General features: G+C 46.4%; 1 protein-coding gene across 1 annotated transcript; it reads left to right on the top strand.

Moving 5' to 3' along the window:
• The first annotated feature begins 1,697 nt into the window (after positions 1-1,697).
• Positions 1,698-18,865, top strand: oacyl (O-acyltransferase like). Its single transcript, XM_055864217.1, has 15 exons — positions 1,698-1,993; positions 2,558-2,691; positions 2,852-2,930; positions 3,055-3,190; positions 4,869-5,134; positions 5,397-5,567; positions 5,863-5,965; positions 6,284-6,385; positions 6,556-6,721; positions 7,857-7,936; positions 8,016-8,126; positions 10,987-11,110; positions 11,328-11,514; positions 15,210-15,352; positions 15,592-18,865. The coding sequence occupies exons 1-15, from the start codon at positions 1,837-1,839 to the stop codon at positions 15,694-15,696; spliced, it is 2,064 nt and encodes a 687-aa protein (XP_055720192.1). The 5' UTR covers positions 1,698-1,836; the 3' UTR covers positions 15,697-18,865.
• Positions 18,866-23,761: the final 4,896 nt, after the last annotated feature.

Below are 23,761 nucleotides of genomic sequence, written 5' to 3'. Positions count from 1 at the left end.
CTCATTTCTCTTCCCTGCTACAGTCTCTCCTTTCTCTTCCCTGCTACAGTCTCTCATTTCTCTTCCCTGCTACACTCTCTCCTTTCTCTTCCCTGCTACACTCTCTCATTTCTCTTCCCTGCTACAGTCTCTCCTTTCTCTTCCCTGCTACAGTCTCTCCTTTCTCTTCCCTGCTACAGTCTCTCCTTTCTCTTCCCTGCTACAGTCTCTCCTTTCTCTTCCCTGCTACAGTCTCTCATTTCTCTTCCCTGCTACAGTCTCTCCTTTCTCTTCCCTGCTACAGTCTCTCCTTTCTCTTCCCTGCCACACTCTCTCCTTTCTCTTCCCTGCTACAGTCTCTCATTTCTCTTCCCTGCTACAGACTTTCTCTCCTTTCTCTTCCCTGCCACAGTCTCTCCTTTCTCTTCCCTGCTACAGTCTCTACTTTGTCTTCCCTGCTACAGTCTCTACTTTCTCTTCTCTGCTACAGTCTCTACTTTCTCTTCTCTGCTACAGTCTCTACTTTCTCTTCCCTGCTACAGTCTCTCATTTCTCTTCCCTGCTACACTCTCTCCTTTCTCTTCCCTGCTACAGTCTCTCATTTCTCTTCCCTGCTACAGTCTCTCCTTTCTCTTCCCTGCTACAGTCTCTCCTTTCTCTTCCCTGCTACAGTCTCTCCTTTCTCTTCCCTGCTACAGTCTCTCCTTTCTCTTCCCTGCTACAGTCTCTCATTTCTCTTCCCTGCTACAGTCTCTCCTTTCTCTTCCCTGCTACAGTCTCTCCTTTCTCTTCCCTGCTACACTCTCTCATTTCTCTTCCCTGCTACAGTCTCTCCTTTCTCTTCCCTGCTACAGTCTCTCATTTCTCTTCCCTGCTACAGTCTCTCCTTTCTCTTCCCTGCTACAGTCTCTCCTTTCTCTTCCCTGCTACAGACTTTCTCTCATTTCTCTTCCCTGCTACAGTCTCTCCTTTCTCTTCCCTGCTACAGTCTCTCATTTCTCTTCCCTGCTACAGTCTCTCCTTTCTCTTCCCTGCTACAGTCTCTCCTTTCTCTTCCCTGCTACAGACTTTCTCTCATTTCTCTTCCCTGCTACAGTCTCTCCTTTCTCTTCCCTGCTACAGTCTCTCCTTTCTCTTCCCTGCTATAGACTTTCTCTCCTTTCTCTTCCCTGCTACAGTCTCTCATTTCTCTTCCCTGCTATAGACTCTCCTTTCTCTTCCCTGCTATAGACTCTCCTTTCTCTTCCCTGCTATGGTCTCTTTCTCTCCTCTCTCTTTGCTTCAAGGCTGTATGGTGTACGTTAATCCCATCCAAGGGTGTCATTAGGACACGCAGTGATACATGTGTTGACGTCAAGCAAGCAGTTTACAGACTTCTTAACTGCCAATTACATCCATGTTATGAGTCACATTTGACCTTCAACACACATAATGAACTCATTTCCTGTCCAAAATGTGTAGTTGGTCTTCATGGGATTTGAATTTCAATTCGATTGGATTAGATTAACAATTTAGTGACACCGTAACATTTCAATTCAAGCCTGTATGGCCTCACTAATCAGTCAATATTATGAGAGAAGATCGTTATTGCTTCATGAATAAACGTTTGATTGAATGATATTTGCGATGAAAGACTCATTACATGTACCTGTTGGATCAAAAGCCATTGACAGCTGGTTTAGTGTGCCAGGGGACTGGTCACTCACATTCATGTGTGAAGCCACCAATTACCACGCTGATTGGTCAAGCTACAGATTACCTAACCGGAAGTCATCATCACTTCCACTGTGACCATGTAAGTCTTAACCTTATTTAAAGGTCCTAGTCACGAAATGGAAGGATGCTATCCTCCCCAAGATGGTGCTACTGTGGAGGGCTAGTTGTTTGGTCCACTGCTTAACGTTGTGTTCTTTAGCAGTATATTCCATGAATGTCTCTGAGAAATGCACGCAGGACACCAGGACTTTCCTCTCAGAGCTAAACAAGGACCTGCCCAGTGAATATGCTGCTTTAAGTGAGTACTTGACCTCTATTTGAAAAAAATAAAAGGTTTTCTTATTGTTGACGTGGGGCGGCAGATAGCCTAGTGGTTAGATCGTTGGGCCAGTAACCGAAAGGTTGCTGGATCGAATCCTGAGCTGACAAGGTAAATATCTGTCGTTCTGCAGTTAAGGCAGTTAACCCACTATTCCCTGGTAGGCCGTCATTGTAAATAAGAATTTGTCATTAACTGACTTGCCTAGTTAAATAAAGGTTACATATATAATGTGATTGAAGAAAGATAGGACTGACTATTTGCCATGTTTTCACTTGTCTGAAGTTTACAGGAGGCTTAATTTGATCCTTTTCAGATTTCTCTGTAATTCTCAGGGTCTGGTTACTTACAACAAATATTTTTGGGGCAAAACCTTTTTTAATGTTAATTAAATGAATAGTTGTTTATTTCTCTAACAACATGTGGTGTCAGAGACATGACTGCATTAGTTTTGAAACAACATGTCTATAACATTTCAAAAGATATTTCATAGCTTAGCGTAGCAATCACTCATTGGTATGTGTATGTTTTGTGTCCATCTAGTGTATGATGCCTTTGGGAAGATGGGTAGTGATGTGGTGGGGGGCAACGTGAACAGGCCTGGGTCTCTCCAGGAGTGTCTGTCTGTCCAGGGACCCTCCTTTACTGGGCAGTACTGCCAGGTCTTCCTCAAACAAGTGAGGAAATAAACCCTTATTTTTTTATATAGTCACACTGCTACAACTCTCTATTGTAGTATTTAATTATATCATATGTTATTGTATTCTATTTGATTCTAACTACAGTATGTACATTCAGATAAATTAATTACAGTACTATAATGTTGTTCTAACACAGGACCCAATCCAGTACTTTGTTGGAATATGTGTTCCTGATTCCTGTGTGGAGGAAGAGGTTCAGACACTAGTTGTTTACGGTCAGTAGCTTTGTCTGCAATAGCATGAATAACATTTAGAATGATCCATAAAGCATTTAGAAACAGTTATAAGCATGTATTACGTTGTTATTATGACTTGTACCCATTGTGTCTGTGTCCCCAGAGACCTTCCAGCAGGCCAGGACCTCCCTGATCCCTCCAGTACCATCCACCCTACTGGCCCAGTCCACTCAGGGCCTGTTCATGACCCAGTGTCTGTCCCATACTGGTGCTCCAGACCTGTCTGTTGTCACCTGCCTGTGAGTACAGTTCACCCTAACCCCTGACACCTAACCCTGCCACTGACCCCTGTGTCTAACTCATACCGGTGCTCCAGACCTGTCTGTTGTCGTGACTTTACTTTCATTAATCTGATGACTGTTATTTATTCAATCCACTAACTATGTTTAATTGTTACTCGATTAAATTAATAATGTAACAATTAACTCATTAAGATTTGGGGCACCACGGAATAAGTTGTTTAACGAGTTACCATCTCTCAAATTAAACTCCAGAAGACCTAGAAGTTATATATTGATAACAGTAATTTATTAATCATTACCTCATATCAGTCTCATGATCTGAACGATCGCAACCTTCTTGGATCCGCAAAAACCCCAGCCTTACTGATCATTTCGTACCACACAAATTGGTTTAATTATTTACTAGCTAACTAAATAATAACACAGAATAAACATACACACGTACATGAGACAAAGGTCTCTAGTGGACTGACAAGATATGATGGCTTGTTAAAACATAGATGGAGAGAGAGAGAGAGAGAGAGAGACAAAGGGAAAGAGACACTTATTGTTGATATATTTGGAAACTACCCTCAAAGTAATCCTAATACCTTGCACACCTTGAACCACCGCCCGTTTGGAGTAAAAAATCATCATTAATGTATTTATGTGTGAATGCCGTCGTTTGTTGTCTTGCTCTGGTGAAACCAACCTTTCTTGAAAGGGGTTATTTGGCTGTGTATTCACTCAGCTCACTTGTAAGGCTGTGATTGTCCACCAGAGGTCACAATGTCCTTATTTTTAGTTGTCCGGTCACCAGTGGTGTCTTTGTTCAGAACTTGTTAGCTCTTAGCTCGTGTGAATAGTCAGAATTGAACCACTTACATGCGCAGCTGCAGACCGGCGATGTCCTGAGAGTGTATCTTCTTCACCTCGTGTTGAGGTTAAGTTCTAACCATTTCAAACATGTGGACCACGGTCTCACGTCTTTCTGGTCTGATGTTAATTTCTCTTCCAAGCCTTTATGCACTCTCCGTAAAAGGGAAATTCCATCATCCTGACACAATCTCTGAGCTCCCTTGGTGGCTAGGCTACTTACTGGTGCAAAGTATCATCAAATCTATGATCTCGTTAGAAAACGAAAACCCCATTACTATCATAACAAAAATATGTTCATCATTGTTCATGTCTCACCACAACATATACGATGAAAACCTGACATATACAATGTGTATACTTTTCAAGTTACAGTATTGTCGCTATACAATTTTGATTTAAAAAAATATTACATCACAAAATAGATGTTAGTTTTCCGGGTACAGAGAGAGTTCTGCTGCTTAAAATGTACAACCGGGTGTGAGGTGTCAAAAAGCGGCCCAGCCCCCCTTCCCCTCTTCTGTGGGTGAGAGAGGGCCTGGTTATTTGTCAACCATGCCAAGCTGATCTGAGCCCTTGGATCTTCATGTGTAGCCATGACACTGTTGTCACCTGCCTGTACGTCATAACTCTAACCCCAACCATATCGAATCTGCGTAGATGGGATACTTACAAAAATGATTTCATTCTGAGTATCTAACTAACATCCACAGATAGTCCAAAAACTCAATCCAAAGTCCAAGAAAGTGATTTGGGATGTCTGACTCTGTTCCTATCTGTCCGTCAGGTTTGTTTGACTCTGTCCCCATCCGTCCCTCAGATTTGTGTGTTGTGCGTTGGTGGCCGTCCCCTTGACTGCAACCCTGTTCGTGGCCATAGTGAGATGGCAGAGAAACAGAGAGGTTGGTCCTGGAGTAGAGTCTTCTTCTCTGAAAACCAGGGACCCAAACCTCTATGGGACGCTGATATCCAACGGCACGTCTAGTGGTGGAGGCAGTAACAGCTGCTCTGGACAACTGGACAGCCAGATGGAGCAATACACAGAGGAGGAAGAGGAAGAGGGGGAGGAGGACGGCAGTAAGAAGAGCAAGTACAACATCTTTTTGAATAGTCTGCACCACAAATCTACAAACACACTGGACTACTGATGCTTTGTCTGGGATATATTATTCATATTTATTCATTACTGGAGCTCTTTATAGTTTCCTGAATTTTGATCTCAGAAAAAAAAGGTTTTATTGCAGGTGAAAAAGTGTCATTGCATACATCAACAGAAAAACTGTACACTGGGTTGATTTGATGCATCATTCCTAACTAACTAACCCACACTCCTGCTGTCTGCCTACAGGTTGTATGTACTCGTGGCTCCAGGCCTTCTCCTTCCAGGCCTGCAGCCAGGAGGTCCTCTCTACAGCTAGCCCAGGTGGAGGCTACTCCTCCCTGAATGGGATCCGCATCTTTAGCCTTCTATGGATAATCTGTGGACACACTGTCCAGCTCAGCGCCTGGAACAACCTAGGTATGTCTCAGAGGAAATACTCATTCTCTGTACTGTAGCAATTCTTGCGAATGGCCCTTGCAGGTCTCAAACCCACGTCTCCCAGCTTGTAGGCAGACCTGCCAACCACTGTTCCAATAAGGGTTAGGCCGGGTATGTGCCGATGCCCAGCTATTAAAAGGGACAGGCGGCTATTTCAGACTTAGCGTTTGAAAGGATAGTATACCGTAAAAATTCTATCTACAATACTTGATGAATGAATTTGATATTAATATCAGCTATTTACAGATACAGATATACAATTCACTGATTACAGATAATGACAAGAGATGGAAAGAGACAGTGGAGAAAAACCCTCTGCATGTGTTTGCCTTCAGTGGACCTGTCTATCTGGCTGTGGATACCTTTCTGCTCCTAGGGTGAGAACACAGCCCAGTTCAACTCCACTCTTAGCACATTTCTTTCTATCTAGAACCTTAAAGGGTTCTTCGGCTGTCCCCATAGGAGAACCTTTTGAAGAACCCTTTTTGGTTGCAGGTAGAACCCTTTTATGTTCCATGTAGAACCCTTTCTAAAGAGGGTTCTACATGGAAACCAAAATGGTTCTACCTGGAACCAAAAAGGATTATCCTATGGGGAAAGATGAAGAACCCTTTTTTCTAAGAGTGTACTGCATATATGCATCCTTCCTTCCTCAAAGTAATCACTGATCTGCACCTGTCTGGTCTGTGTCCCAGGGGTCTTTTGAGTGCAAGGTCCCTGCTGGGGTCCATCCAGAGAGCGGAGGACAAACTGAGTCCAGGTCTGGTGGCCAACTTCCTCTTCAAGAGGTTTAAAAGGTAAATCCATCACTCCTCAACTTTAATTTAACCAGGAGAGACCCTGAATGCTATGTGTAAGGGTGACCTGGAACACTGAAATCATTACAGTCTGTTTATAGAACCACAACACCAATCTGCTGTATGTTTTGATCATTGTTGATTTGTTATTGTCCTGCCCTCCCTCCCAGAGTCCAGCCGCTGCACCTCTTCATCGTGTGTCTCGCTATCGGCCTCTTCTCCGTGGTCCAGAGAGGCGCATTCTGGTTCATTGCCGAGGATGAGATCATCAACTGTAAAAAGTACTGGTGGTCCAACCTGCTACTGGTCAACAACCTCTTCACCATCACTGACATAGTGAGAATGACCCTAACCACTACACTAAACCTAACCCCTAACCTAACCACTACTCTAACCCCTAACCCTAAACCTAACCTTAACCCTAGCGTACTACTGGTCAACAACCTCTTCACCATCACTGACACAGTGAGAATGACCCTAACCACAACACTAAACCTAACCCCTAACCTAACCACTACTCTAACCCCTAACCCTCAACCTAACCTTAACCCTAGCTTACTACTGGTCAACAACCTCTTCACCACCATTGACATAGTGAGCCTTTTAGATAACCTATAAGTGTCATTTCTTTAGCAGTAGTAGTACTACACTGAAATGTTTGGACTGGTAGTAGCCACTACAATAAACCTTTATTAATCCCAGAGGGGCAATTCGTTCAAGGCTGAAAGGGTGCTTCAGACAGGACAAACACACAAACAGTGTACAAAATATATGACTGTTGGTTATGACTGAGATAATGCAGAGGCCATCTGTCATTATCTATGACGGTTGGTTATGACTGAGATAATGCAGAGGTCATCTGCCATTATCTATGACTGTTGGTCATGACTGAGATAATGCAGAGGTCATCTGTTATTATCTATGACTGTTGGTTATGACTGAGATAATGCAGAGGTCATCTGTCATTATCTATGACTGTTGGTTACGACTGAGATAATGCAGGGATAATATGTCATTATCTATGACTGTTGGTTATGACTGAGATAATGCAGAGGCCATCTGTCATTATCTATGACTGTTGGTTATGACTGAGATAATGCAGAGGCCATCTGTCATTATCTATGACTGTTGGTTGTGACTGAGATAATGCAGAGGTCATCTGTCATTATCTATGACTGTTGGTTATGACTGAGATAATGCAGAGGTAATATGTCATTATCTATGACTGTTGGTTACGACTGAGATAATGCAGAGGTAATATGTCATTATCTATGACTGTTGGTTATGACTGAGATAATGCAGATGTAATATGTCATTATCTATGACTGTTGGTTGTGACTGAGATAATGCAGAGGTCATCTGTCATTATCTATGACTGTTGGTTGTGACTGAGATAATGCAGATGTAATATGTCATTATCTATGACTGTTGGTTATGACTGAGATAATGCAGAGGTCATCTGTCTCTACAGTGTGCTCCATGGACCTGGTATCTGTCCCTGGATTTCCAGTTCTATGCAACAACCCCCCTGCTCATCTACCTCTATAGGCTGTAAGTCATTCACAATGCAAAATGCCTATTCTAATGATCATTCTATTTCTTTCTCAATAAACCTCCTTCTCTCTTTCAGGAACAAAGGTGTTCTGGTTGGTGTGGCTTCAGCTCTGCTGTTTCTGTCCAGTCTGACTAGCGCTGTTCTCACTGCCCTATTGCACCTCCCAGTTCACCAGCCTACCACACTGTAAGTTCACCAGCCTACCACACTGTAAATTACCCAGCCTACCACACTGTAAATTCACCAGACTACCACACTGTAAATTACCCAGACTACCACACTGTAAGTTACCCAGACTACCACACTGTAAGTTACCCAGACTACCACACTGTAAGTTACCCAGACTACCACACTGTAAATTACCCAGACTACCACACTGTAAGTTACCCAGCCTACCACACTGTAAATTACCCAGACTACCACACTGTAAGTTACCCAGCCTACCACACTGTAAGCTCACCAGCCTACCACACTGTAAGTTCACCAGCCTACCAAAATGTAAGTTACCCAGACTACCACAATGTAAGTTCACCAGACTACCACACTGTAAATTACCCAGACTACCACACTGTAAGTTCACCAGACTACCACACTGTAAATTACCCAGACTACCACAGTGTAAATTACACAGTCTACCACACTGTAAATTACCCAGCCTACCACAATGTAAGTTACCCAAACTACCACAATGTAAATTACCCAGACTACCACACTGTAAGTTCACCAGCCTACCACACTGTAAATTACCCAGAATACCACACTGTAAATTACCCAGACTACCACACTGTAAATTACCCAAACTACCACAATGTAAATTACCCAGACTACCACATTGTAAGTTACCCAGCCTACCACACTGTAAATTACCCAGACTACCACACTGTAAATTCACCAGCCTACCACACTGTAAGTTACCCAGCCTACCACACTGTAAGTTCACCAGCCTACCACACTGTAAATTACCCAGCCTACCACACTGTAAGTTCACCAGACTACCACACTGTAAATTACCCAGCCTACCACACTGTAAGTTCACCAGACTACCACACTGTAAGTTCACCAGACTACCACTGTAAATTACCCAGCCTACCACACTGTAAGTTCACCAGACTACCACACTGTAAATTACCCAGCCTACCACACTGTAAATTACCCAGACTACCACACTGTAAGTTACCCAGACTACCACAATGTAAGTTCACCAGACTACCACACTGTAAATTACCCAGACTACCACACTGTAAGTTCACCAGACTACCACACTGTAAATTACCCAGACTACCACAGTGTAAATTACACAGTCTACCACACTGTAAATTACCCAGCCTACCACAATGTAAGTTACCCAAACTACCACAATGTAAATTACCCAGACTACCACACTGTAAGTTCACCAGCCTACCACACTGTAAATTACCCAGAATACCACACTGTAAATTACCCAGACTACCACACTGTAAATTACCCAAACTACCACAATGTAAATTACCCAGACTACCACATTGTAAGTTACCCAGCCTACCACACTGTAAATTACCCAGACTACCACACTGTAAATTCACCAGCCTACCACACTGTAAGTTACCCAGCCTACCACACTGTAAGTTCACCAGCCTACCACACTGTAAATTACCCAGCCTACCACACTGTAAGTTCACCAGACTACCACACTGTAAATTACCCAGCCTACCACACTGTAAGTTCACCAGACTACCACACTGTAAGTTCACCAGACTACCACTGTAAATTACCCAGCCTACCACACTGTAAGTTCACCAGACTACCACACTGTAAATTACCCAGCCTACCACACTGTAAGTTCACCAGACTACCACACTGTAAATTACCCAGACTACCACAGTGTACATTACACAGTCTACCACACTGTAAATTACCCAGCCTACCACACTGTAAGTTACCCAAACTACCACAATGTAAATTACCCAGACTACCACACTGTAAGTTCACCAGCCTACCACACTGTAAATTACCCAGAATACCACACTGTAAATTACCCAGACTACCACACTGTAAATTACCCAAACTACCACAATGTAAATTACCCAGACTACCACATTGTAAGTTACCCAGCCTACCACACTGTAAATTACCCAGACTACCACACTGTAAATTCACCAGCCTACCACACTGTAAGTTAACCAGACTACCACATTGTAAGTTACCCAGACTACCACACTGTAAGTTCACCCAGACTACCACAATGTAAATTACCCAGCCTACCACACTGTAAATTACCCAAACTACCACACTGTAAGTTCACCAGCCTACCACACTGTAAGTTACCCAGACTACCACACTGTAAGTTACCCAGACTACCACACTGTAAGTTACCCAGACTACCACACTGTAAATTACCCAGACTACCACACTGTAAGTTACCCAGACTACCACACTGTAAGTTCACCAGCCTACCACACTGTAAGTTACCCAGACTACCACACTGTAAATTACCCAGACTACCACATTGTAAGTTACCCAGACTACCACATTGTAAGTTACCCAGACTACCACACTGTAAGTTCACCAGCCTACCACACTGTAAGTTACCCAGACTACCACATTGTAAATTACCCAGACTACCACACTGTAAGTTCACCAGACTACCACACTGTAAGTTACCCAGACTACCAGATTGTAAATTACCCAGACTACCACACTGTAAGTTACCCAGACTACCACACTGTAAGTTACCCAGACTACCACATTGTAAATTACCCAGACTACCACACTGTAAGTTACCCAGACTACCACACTGTAAGTTACCCAGAATACCACATTGTAAATTACCCAGACTACCACATTGTAAGATCAACTGGTAACACTTTAACCAAAGAATAATTATAAAAGCATAATGAAGCTTTCAAGACCTACATAAATCATTAAAAAAAAAAAATTGTAAGAAAATGTCATATTATATTATATCAAACCAGATCAACTGTTACAAATATGAATCACCGAAAATGTCCAGTATAATATATATTCTGTTCCAACTTTGCCATTATTGTTCATGTTGTATATGGTCCAGAAAGTATGAAAACTACTTCCAGTATTACTACAATAAACCCTACACCAGATACGGGCCCTACCTGATCGGGATCCTGGCAGGGATAAGCATGACAACTAAGAAAGGCCACCTTTTAAAACATCAGGTAATAATATGAATCAACTGAATAACCTTTAACTGCTTAACACTCAGTGAACTCAGTTACCTACCTTTACAATTTTGTGAACAGGGTTTACCCACCTTTTAATGCTATATAAGTGTGTGTTTTTTTGCATTAAGGTTTACGTTTTTTTTAACACTACAGGTCTGTTTTGTTTCAATAACATATCCCTCTCATCTCCTGTGTCTGTGTAACAACTCAGTGGCAGGCTGCAGTAGGTTGGTTCTGCTGCCTGTCAGTCATGGCGATATTGGTAGGATTGGCCTATGTCCTCCGGGATGTCCCACCCCAGCCGTCCGCGCCTCACGCCCTCTACCAGGGGATCCATCGCTCCCTCTGGGCCCTGGCCGTGGCCTGGATCATACTGGCCTGTGAGGAGGGATACGGAGGTGAGACCTGAGCACTGACAACCCACCTACCACAAGTCCCAGACGTACTCTCCTGAACAAATCTAGGGTTAGGAGTCTTTGCTGACCATTTGATCTGACCGGTACAAATTATGGTCCCTAGTTGTTTTCTATGTAAGAGTCTTAGTTATATCCTTTAGCAAAGGATCAGATTTTTTCCTCATGTGGTCAGGTAAAATCCCTGGCCCTTAAACAAATCCTGTCTCCAGTAACTACCCTGTCTTCAGTAACTACCCAGTCTCCAGTAACTACCCAGTCTACAGTAACTACCCTGTCTCCAGTAACTACCCAGTCTTCAGTAACTACCCAGTCTTCAGTAACTACCCAGTCTCCAGTCTCCAGTAACTACCCAGTCTACAGTAACTACCCAGTCTCCAGTAACTACCCAGTCTCCAGTAACTACCCAGTCTCCAGTAACTACCCAGTCTCCAGTAACTACCCAGTCTCCAGTAACTACCCAGTCTACAGTAACTACCCAGTCTACAGTAACTACCCAGTCTCCAGTAACTACCCTGTCTACAGTAACTACCCAGTCTACAGTAACTACCCAGTCTCCAGTAACTACCCAGTCTACAGTAACTACCCAGTCTACAGTAACTACCCAATCTACAGTAACTACCCTGTCTCCAGTAACTACCCAATCTACAGTAACTACCCAGTCTCCAGTAACTACCCAGTCTACAGTAACTACCCAGTCTACAGTAACTACCCAGTCTTCAGTAACTACCCAGTCTCCAGTCTCCAGTAACTACCCAGTCTCCAGTAACTACCCTGTCTACAGTAACTACCCAGTCTACAGTAACTACCCAGTCTCCAGTAACTACCCAGTCTCCAGTCTCCAGTAACTACCCAGTCTCCAGTAACTACCCAATCTTCAGTAACTACCCAGTCTCCAGTCTTCAGTAACTACCCAGTCTACAGTAACTACCCAGTCTCCAGTCTCCAGTAACTACCCAGTCTCCAGTCTCCAGTAACTACCCAGTCTCCAGTAACTACCCAATCTTCAGTAACTACCCAGTCTCCTGTCTCCAGTAACTACCCAGTCTCCAGTAACTACCCAGTCTTCAGTAACTACCCAGTCTACAGTAACTACCCAGTCTACAGTAACTACCCAGTCTACAGTAACTACCATGTCTACAGTAACTACCCAGTCTCCTGTCTCCAGTAACTACCCAGTCTACAGTAACTACCCAGTCTACAGTAACTACCATGTCTACAGTAACTACCCAGTCTCAAATAACTACCCAGTCTTCAGTAACTACCCAGTCTCCAGTAACTACCATGTTTACAGTAACTACCCAGTCTCCAGTCTACAGTAACTACCCAGTCTTCAGTAACTACCCAGTCTACAGTAACTACCCAGTCTCCAGTAACTACCATGTTTACAGTAACTACCCAGTCTTCAGTAACTACCCAGTCTCCAGTCTACAGTAACTACCCAGTCTCCAGTAACTACCCAGTCTTCAGTAACTACCCAGTCTCCAGTAACTACCCAGTCTCCAGTCTACAGTAACTACCCAGTCTTCAGTAACTACCCAGTCTTCAGTAACTACCCAGTCTCCAGTAACTACCCAGTCTCCAGTAACTACCCAGTCTACAGTAACTACCCAGTCTCCAGTAACTACCCAGTCTACAGTAACTACCCAGTCTACAGTAACTACCCAGTCTCCAGTGACTACCCAGTCTCCAGTCTTCAGTAACTACCCAGTCTCCAGTAACTACCCAGTCTCCAGTCTTCAGTAACTACCCAGTCTTCAGTAACTACCCAGTCTCCAGTAACTACCCAGTCTCCAGTCTCCAGTCTACAGTAACTACCCAGTCTTCAGTAACTACCCAGTCTACAGTAACTACCCTGTCTACAGTAACTACCCAGTCTCCAGTAACTACCCAGTCTACAGTAACTACCCAGTCTACAGTAACTACCCAGTCTCCAGTAACTACCCAGTCTCCAGTAACTACCCAGTCTACAGTAACTACCCAGTCTACAGTAACTACCCTGTCTACAGTAACTACCCTGTCTACAGTAACTACCCAGTCTTCAGTAACTACCCAGTCTACAGTAACTACCCAGTCTACAGTAACTACCCAGTCTACAGTAACTACCCAGTCTTCAGTAACTACCCAGTCTCCAGTAACTACCCAGTCTACAGTAACTACCCAGTCTACAGTAACTACTCAGTCTCCAGTAACTACCCAGTCTCCAGTAACTACCCTGTCTCCAGTAACTACCGAGTCTCCAGTAACTACCCTGTCTACAGTAACTACCCAGTCTACAGTAACTACCCAGTCTACAGTAACTACCCTGTCTACAGTAACTACTCAGTCTCCAGTAACTACCCAGTCTCCAGTAACTACCCTGTCTCCAGTAACTACCCAGTCTCCAGTAACTACCCTGTCTACAGTAACTACCCAGTCTACAGTAACTACCCAGTCTACAGTAACTACCCTGTCTACAGTAACTACCCTGTCTCCAGTAACTACCCAGTCTCCAGTCTTCAGTAACTACCCAGTCTACAGTAACTACCCAGTCTACAGTAACTACCCTGTCTACAGTAACTACTCAGTCTCCAGTAACTACCCAGTCTCCAGTAACTACCCTGTCTCCAGTAACTACCCAGTCTCCAGTAATTACCCTGTCTACAGTAACTACCCAGTCTACAGTAACTACCCAGTCTACAGTAACTACCCTGTCTACAGTAACTACCCTGTCAACAGTAACTACCCAGTCTCCAGTCTTCAGTAACTACCCAGTCTCCAGTAACTACCCAGTCTCCAGTCTTCAGTAACTACCCAGTCTTCAGTAACTACCCAGTCTCCAGTAACTACCCAGTCTCCAGTAACTACCCAGTCTACAGTAACTACCCTGTCTACAGTAACTACCCTGTCTACAGTAACTACCCAGTCTTCAGTAACTGCCCAGTCTACAGTAACTACCCAGTCTACAGTAACTACCCAGTCTCCAGTAACTACCCAGTCTCCAGTCTCCAGTAACTACCCAGTCTACAGTAACTACCCAGTCTACAGTAACTACCCAGTCTTCAGTAACTACCCAGTCTTCAGTAACTACCCAGTCTACAGTAACTACCCAGTCTCCAGTAACTACCCAGTCTCCAGTAACTACCCTGTCTCCAGTAACTACCCAGTCTCCAGTAACTACCCTGTCTACAGTAACTACCCAGTCTACAGTAACTACCCTGTCTACAGTAACTACCCTGTCTCCAGTAACTACCCAGTCTACAGTAACTACCCTGTCTCCAGTAACTACCCAGTCTCCAGTAACTACCCAGTCTACAGTAACTACCCTGTCTACAGTAACTACCCAGTCTCAAATAACTACCCAGTCTACAGTAACTATCCTGTCTACAGTAACTACCCAGTCTCCAGTAACTACCCAGTCTACAGTAACTACCCAGTCTACAGTAACTATCCTGTCTACAGTAACTACCCTGTCTCCAGTAACTACCCAGTCTCCAGTAACTACCCAGTCTACAGTAACTACCCTGTCTACAGTAACTACCCAGTCTACAGTAACTACCCAGTCTACAGTAACTATCCTGTCTACAGTAACTACCCAGTCTCCAGTAACTACCCAGTCTACAGTAACTACCCAGTCTACAGTAACTACCCAGTGTCTCTCTCACATGCTGTATATTCTGTCCCTCTCTCTCTCTCTCCAGGATTCGTTGATAACCTCCTGTCACTAAATCTGTGGGTTCCTTTGTCCAACATCAGCTTTGCCTGTTACCTGATCCATCCTGTTCTTATTATACTATACAACGGCAAACAGGAGACTCCTATACACTACACAGACATGAACTTTGTAAGTATTTCACACAGTAGTAACCTAGTCCCAGATAAGTATCTGCTGCATAGCCAACTTCCATAGTTGTTATCATGCCAAACATTTTTGACTTGAGTTGGCAAGTAAGTACAAACAGATCTGGGACAGGCCTACTACTGTAGATCATAATAGAATATTATTCTTGAAGGAGATGCATCTTTCGGCTCTTCTGGAGATGATCACACTGTGTTGTTTTCCTTTGTTTTCTTCCTCCTCAGTTTTATCTGTTCCTGGGTCACATGATTTTGACGGTGGTGATTGGCTATGTGCTGACCGTGTTGGTGGAGAAGCCCTACCTCTTCCTCAAGGGCAATAAGGCTTAAGGACACAACCCCCTCGACCCTCCTCCTCTACGACATGACCCCTAGACCCTCCTCTCTAGGACATGACCCCTAGACCCTCCTCTCTACGACATGACTCCTAGACCCTCCTCCTCTAGGACATGACCCCTAGACCCTCCTCTCCACGACATGACCCCTAGACCCTCCTCTCTACGACATGACCCCCTAGACCCTCCTCCTCTAGGACATGACCCCTAGACCCTCCTCCTCTACGACATGACCCCTAGACCCTCCTCTCCACGACATGACCCCTAGACCCTCCTCTCTACGACATGACCCCTAGACTCTCCTCCTCTAGGACACGACCCCTTCGACCCTCCTCCTCTACGACATGACCCCTAGACCCTCCTCTCTACGACATGACCCCTAGACCCTCCTCTCTACGACATGACCCCTAGACCCTCCTCCTCTAGGACATGACCCCTAGAGCCTCCTCCTCTACGCATGACCCCTAGACCCTCCTCTCTACGACATGACCCTAGACCCTCCTCCTCTAGGACATGACCACTAGACCCTCCTCCTCTACGACATGACCCCTAGACCCTCCTCCTCTAGGACATGACCCCTAGACCCTCCCCCACTACGACATGACCCCTAGACCCTCCTCCTCTATGACATGACCCCTAGACCCTCCTCCTCTAGGACATGACCCCTAGACCCTCCTCTCTACGACATGACCCCTAGACCCTCCTCTCTAGGACATGACCCCTAGACCCTCCTCCTCTACGACATGACCCCTAGACCCTCCTCCTCTACGACATGACCCCTAGACCCTCCTCTCCACGACATGACCCCTAGACCCTCCTCCTCTACGACATGACCCCTAGAGCCTCCTCCTCTAGGACATGACCCCTAGACCCTCCTCTCTACGACATGACCCCTAGACCCTCCTCCTCTAGGACATGACCCCTAGACCCTCCTCTCTACGACATGACCCCTAGACCCTCCTCCTCTACGACATGACCCCTAGACCCTCCTCTCTACGACATGACCCCTAGACCCTCCTCCTCTACGACATGACCCCTAGAGACTCCTCCTCTACGACATTACCTCTAGACCCTCCTCCTCTACGCATGACCCCTAGACCCTCCTCTCTACGACATGACCCCTAGACCCTCCTCTCTACGACATGACCCCTAGACCCTCCTCCTCTAGGACATGACCACTAGACCCTCCTCCTCTACGACATGACCCCTAGACCCTCCTCCTCTAGGACATGACACCTAGACCCTCCCCCTCTACGACATGACCCCTAGACCCTCCTCCTCTATGACATGACCCCTAGACCCTCCTCTCTACGACATGACCCCTAGACCCTCCTCCTCTACGACATGACCCCTAGACCCTCCTCTCTACGACATGACCCGAAGACCCTCCTCCTCTACGACATGACCCCTAGACCCTCCTCTCTAGGACATGACCCCTAGACCCTCCTCCTCTAGGACATGACCCCTAGACCCTCCTCTCTACGACATGACCCCTAGACCCTCCTCTCTAGGACATGACCCCTAGACCCTCCTCTCCACGACATGACCCCTAGACCCTCCTCCTCTACGACATGACCCCTAGAGCCTCCTCCTCTAGGACATGACCCCTAGACCCTCCTCCTCTACGACATGACCCCTAGACCCTCCTCCTCTACGACATGACCCCTAGACCCTCCTCCTCTACGACATGACCCCTAGACCCTCCTCTCTACGACATGACCCCTAGACCCTCCTCCTCTACGACATGACCCCTAGACCCTCCTCCTCTACGACATGACCCCTAGACCCTCCGCCTCTACGACATGACCCCTAGACCCTCCTCCTCTACGACATGACCCCTAGACCCTCCTCTCTACGACATGACCCCTAGACCCTCCTCTCTACGACATGACCCCTAGACCCTCCTCTCTACGACATGACCCCTAGACCCTCCACCTCTACGACATGACCCCTAGACCCTCCTCCTCTACCACATGACCCCTAGACCCTCCTCCTCTACCACATGACCCCTAGACCCTCCTCTCTGCGACATTACCCCTAGACCCTCCACCTCTACGACATGACCCTTAGACCCTCCTCCTCTACGACATGACCCCTAGACCCTCCTCCTCTACGACATGACCCCTAGACCCTCCTCCTCTAGGACATGACCTCTAGACCCTCCTCCTCTACGACATGACCCCTAGACCCTCCTCTCTACGACATGACCCCTAGACCCTCCTCCTCTACGACATGACCGCTAGACCCTCCTCCTCTAGGACATGACCTCTAGAACCTCCTCCTCTAGGACATGACCCCTAGACCCTCCTCTCTACGACATGACCCCTAGACCCTCCTCCTCTAGGACATGACCCCTAGACCCTCCTCCTCTAGGACATGACCACTAGACCCTCCTCCTCTACCACATGACCCCTAGACCCTCCTCCTCTAGGACATGACCCCTAGACCCTCCTCTCTACGACATGACCCCTAGACCCTCCTCCTCTAGGACATGACCCCTAGACCCTCCTCTCTACGACATGACCCCTAGACCCTCCACCTCTACGACATGACCCCTAGACCCTCCTCCTCTAGGACATGACCACTAGACTCTCCTCCTCTACCACATGACCCCTAGACCCTCCTCCTCTAGGACATGACCCCTAGACCCTCCTCTCTACCACATGACCCCTAGACCCTCCTCTCTACGACATGACCCCTAGACCCTCCACCTCTACCACATGACCCCTAGACCCTCCCCCTCTACGACACTCCTGTAGATCTGAAAGGATTGGATAGCTGTGAGCAGTATGGCCATAAATTTAAAGGAATGATGTATGGGCTGATTTATAAAGATGACCGTATTCATTGTAAGATGGAAGATGTGAGGTGTAAATGATTGTATAATTTGCCATGTATAAAAACTGAGACATAAAGTCTGAACAGAGTGGTATGTTAGAATGTAATACTATTTCTATGGTTAGAATGTTTAACGCTGACTGTAGTATTGAGGTGCAATGTTACTCGTGAAGCCAAGCAGTATAAGAAGAGCTCTTCACTAGATACATAAACATTCAAAGGCCATTTTCTCAAAAGTGAGTTTACAACTTGATCAACTTTCAAAGCAGAATTACTTTCCCATTGTTCCTCAAATGCTGTGTATGATAAACCATTTTGCTGATAAACCAGTCTCTATTTTTATCCAATGTAAAAAACACAATTTCAAATGTTGCTACATAAGACTGAATCCAGGTGGTGAGTCACATATGTCACAGCAGTGGGTTATTAGGCAAGTGTTTGTGGGTCTCTCATACACCATGGTCTTTACCACTGCATGCCCACAAAATCTAGCTTAGCCTTAGCCCAGTAACCCAAAAATGCCACTGCCAATCGTTCAACCACCCCCATCTAGTTAGGTATCAATGCACTCAAATAGTCAATCCATTCCCTTGGTTTTGAAACTGGAGCCTCCTGATCCTGAATCCATCAGTAAATAAACAAATATGATCCTAAAGCCACAGGGGCCAACAGGGAGAAACAGGGAGAAACAGGGGCCAACAGGGAAAAACAGGGAGAAACAGGGAGAAACAGGAACCAACAGGGAGAAACAGGAACCAACAGGGAGAAACAAGAACCAACAGGGAGAAACAGGGACCAACAGGGAGAAACAGGAACCAACAGGGAGAAACAGGAACCAACAGGGAGAAACAGGAACCAACAGGGAGAAACAGGAACCAACAGGGAGAAACAGGAACCAACAGGGAGAAACAGGAACCAACAGGGAGAAACAGGAACCAACAGGGAGAAACAGGGACCAACAGGGAGAAACAGGGACCAACAGGGAGAAACAGGAACCAACAGGGAGAAACAGGAACCAACAGGGAGAAACAGGAACCAACAGGGAGAAACAGAGACCAACAGGGAGAAACAGGAACCAACAGGGAGAAACAGGAACCAACAGGGAGTAACAGGAACCAACAGGGAGAAACAGGAACCAACAGGGAGAAACAGGAACCAACAGGGAGAAACAGGAACCAACAGGGAGAAACAGAGACCAACAGGGAGAAACAGGAACCAACAGGGAGAAACAGGAACCAACAGGGAGAAACAGGAACCAACAGGGAGAAACAGGAACCAACAGGGAGAAACAGAGACCAACAGGGAGAAACAGGAACCAACAGGGAGAAACAGGAACCAATAGGGAGAAACAGGAAACAACAGGGAGAAACAGAGACCAACAGGGAGAAACAGGAACCAACAGGGAGAAACAGGAACCAACAGGGAGAAACAGGAACTAACAGGGAGAAACAGGGAGAAACAGGAACCAACAGGGAGAAACAGGAACCAACAGGGAGAAACAGGAACCAACAGAGAGAAACAGGAACCAACAGGGAGAAACAGGAACCAACAGGGAGAAACAGGAACCAACAGGGAGAAACAGGGACCAACAGGGAGAAACAGGGACCAACAGGGAGAAACAGGAACCAACAGGGAGAAACAGGAACCAACAGGGAGAAACAGGAACCAACAGGGAGAAACAGGGAGAAACAGGAACCAACAGGGAGAAACAGGAACCAACAGGGAGAAACAGGAACCAACAGGGAGAAACAGGAACCAATAATGGGAAACATGGGCCCATGTGGGGCTAACAGAAGCAACAGGGACCAACATGGGCCAAAGCAGTGGATGCACTGATTGGTCATCTGATGGAGTGGGCCAGGTCAGGTGATAGTGGTGGAGGCTTTGCACTAGTCATTGAGTTTAGCTAAGTGTCTCATGGAAACTAAGTCACTGTAATCAACCGCTTGCTGACACAAATTAATAATTTTCACACTTATGACTAATTTCTCCTGATTAAAGAGGTCAGATTCTTAAGTATAATTACTATAATATTAATAATGACTATATAATTACTATAATTCTACATCCAATTTCATAATTTAACTTTTTGAAAGGTTAACGTCAGTGGCACACAGTAGAACCTAACCTACTGTAGTTCCACTGAGGACCAAGACATGTTAAGGTGAAGAATAGGTCCCTCTAGAGGTCAGATTGAGGAATGACAGGCGACTATATGAAGTCTGTGTGTCAGTAGGCTACCTGAGTATGTGAGGATCCAGACCACTAGACATGGCAGAGAGAGAGTGGGTAAAGAGAGAGAGTGGCAGAGAGAAAGAGTGGCAGAGAGAAAGAGTGGCAAAGAGAGAGAGTGGCAGAGAAAGATAGTGGCAAAGGGAGAGAGTGGCAGAGAGAGGTAGAGAGAGAGAGGCAGAGAGGTAGAGAGAGAGCATGGCAGAGAGAGAGAGAGAGAGGTAGAGAGAGAGCATGGCAGAGAGAGAGAGAGTGGTAGAGAGAGAGTGGCAGAGAGAGGTAGAGAGAGAGAGGTAGAGAGAGAGAGGTAGAGAGGGAGAGAATGGTAGAGAGAGAGCATGGCAGAGAGAGAGAGAGAGAGTGGTAGAGAGAGAGGTAGAGAGAGAGTGAAAAGTACACACATCCTTAAAAAGTGAGGCTCTGGGCTAATGAAGCATACCTGTAAAGAACAAGAAGGCCCGCACAATGTTTATGCTCCCAATTCATCGCTTTATTGACAACGTTTCCCTCCGAAACGGATCTTCGTCAGGTCAAACAGACTGAGTGCTCACATCCCGAAAGAGAGTGACTAATCAGGGTGACTTACGTCATTAGGCACTCAGTTGGTCATCATGACGCAACCATGCAAGGCAGGGATCTTCTAGCTCCGGACTGACGACTGATGCTCTTTCTTTGGGGGATTGATGTCTCACATTATAGGCTACTTGCTGGAAAATGGGCGTTAGTGCTTCGTGGTGTCACATTTAAGATCCCCTCCTACCCATCACAGAAAGCCAGCCACTCACAGAAGCGATGTTCTGTTGTTATGTGAGGTACCGGTATATGGCTCCTATTAGCTTGTTACCCTCAGGTAAACATTTACATTACATTTAAGTCATTTAGCAGACGCTCTTATCCAGAGCGACTTACAAATTGGTGCATTCACCTTATGACATCCAGTGGAACAGCCACTTTACAATAGTGCATCTAAATCTTTTAAGGGGGGGGGGGGGGTCAGAAGGATTGCTTTATCCTATCCTAGGTATTCCTTGAAGAGGTGGGGTTTCAGGTGTCTCCGGAAGGTGGTGATTGACTCCGCTGTCCTGGCGTCGTGAGGGAGTTTGTTCCACCATTGGGGTGCCAGAGCAGCGAACAGTTTTGACTGGGCTGAGCGGGAACTGTACTTCCTCAGTGGTAGGGAGGCGAGCAGGCCAGAGGTGGATGAACGCAGTGCCCTTGTTTGGGTGTAGGGCCTGATCAGAGCCTGAAGGTACTGAGGTGCCGTTCCCCTCACAGCTCCGTAGGCAAGCACCATGGTCTTGTAGCGGATGCGAGCTTCAACTGGAAGCCAGTGGAGAGAGCGGAGGAGCGGGGTGACGTGAGAGAACTTGGGAAGGTTGAACACCAGACGGGCTGCGGCGTTCTGGATGAGTTGTAGGGGTTTAATGGCACAGGCAGGGAGCCCAGCCAACAGCGAGTTGCAGTAATCCAGACGGGAGATGACAAGTGCCTGGATTAGGACCTGCGCCGCTTCCTGTGTGAGGCAGGGTCGTACTCTGCGGATGTTGTAGAGCATGAACCTACAGGAACGGGCCACCGCCTTGATGTTAGTTGAGAACGACAGGGTGTTGTCCAGGATCACGCCAAGGTTCTTAGCGCTCTGGGAGGAGGCAGGGTCGTACTCTGCGGATGTTGTAGAGCATGAACCTACAGGAACGGGCCACCGCCTTGATGTTAGTTGAGAACGACAGGGTGTTGTCCAGGATCACCCCAAGGTTCTTAGCGCTCTGGGAGGAGGACACAATGGAGTTGTCAACCGTGATGGCGAGATCATGGAACGGGCAGTCCTTCCCCGGGAGGAAGAGCAGCTCCGTCTTGCCGAGGTTCAGCTTGAGGTGGTGATCCGTCATCCACACTGATATGTCTGCCAGACATGCAGAGATGCGATTCGCCACCTGGTCATCAGAAGGGGGAAAGGAGAAGATTAATTGTGTGTCGTCTGCATAGCAATGATAGGAGAGACCATGTGAGGTTATGACAGAGCCAAGTGACTTGGTGTATAGCGAGAATAGGAGAGGGCCTAGAACAGAGCCCTGGGGGACACCAGTGGTGAGAGCGCGTGGTGAGGAGACAGATTCTCGCCACGCCACCTGGTAGGAGCGACCTGTCAGGTAGGACGCAATCCAAGCGTGTGCCGCGCCGGAGATGCCCAACTCGGAGAGGGTGGAGAGGAGGATCTGATGGTTCACAGTATCGAAGGCAGCCGATAGGTCTAGAAGGATGAGAGCAGAGGAGAGAGAGTTAGCTTTAGCAGTGCGGTAGTTGATGTGTTAATTTAACTTAAATGAAGGTTAGTCAGTTAAGAATACATTCTAAATGACATTGTCAGCCTGGCGTCTGTCCTGTCTGCTTCTCTAGTTTTGTTTCGTTTCCTTGGACGGTTTGGACAATGATTCCAAGATTAATTTACGTTATTCAGTGTGGTTATGACGTCAACGGTCTGTCTGTCACAAGACACTATGTTACCGTAGACCCTAGAAGTCTCTGATTCCAGAGTTACGCCACACATCTCAACTGTGGCGCAGTGGCAAAGGGAAAATACTCACGTGTCAGACCCCCCCCCCCCCCCCCCCTGTATGCATCTGACTGCGTTGGTACCGGGAAGTCCATCAGGAGTCAAGAACTGAGCCGCCGTTCTACTTACGTGTGTAACACCATCATCCACTTGGCCTGGCTAGAAGGCTAGAAGGCCGGCAGGATGGTGGGAGGGATTGGCCGTCCGGGCGACAACACGTTTTAAATATAGCTGCCTTTGGAAAGCTGACACCAACCCTATGCATGTCTCTGACACCAACTCCTAGGGATGTTAAGTTCGAGGCTGGGACTGAAGGAGGATATCGTTCACAGGCTAGGAGCTCAACAACAACAAATTATCTGGTGTGGGCAGAGCCATGGAGCTTAATTGTCTAATGTTGTTACAAAGTAGCCATGACACGTTGAGGCCAACAACA

This window comes from Salvelinus fontinalis, chromosome 2 (genome assembly GCF_029448725.1).
Source record: "Salvelinus fontinalis isolate EN_2023a chromosome 2, ASM2944872v1, whole genome shotgun sequence".
NCBI classification, from domain to species: domain Eukaryota; kingdom Metazoa; phylum Chordata; class Actinopteri; order Salmoniformes; family Salmonidae; genus Salvelinus; species Salvelinus fontinalis.
The sequence above is the reverse complement of the archived record's forward strand: the minus strand, read 5'-3'. Positions and strand labels throughout refer to the sequence as shown.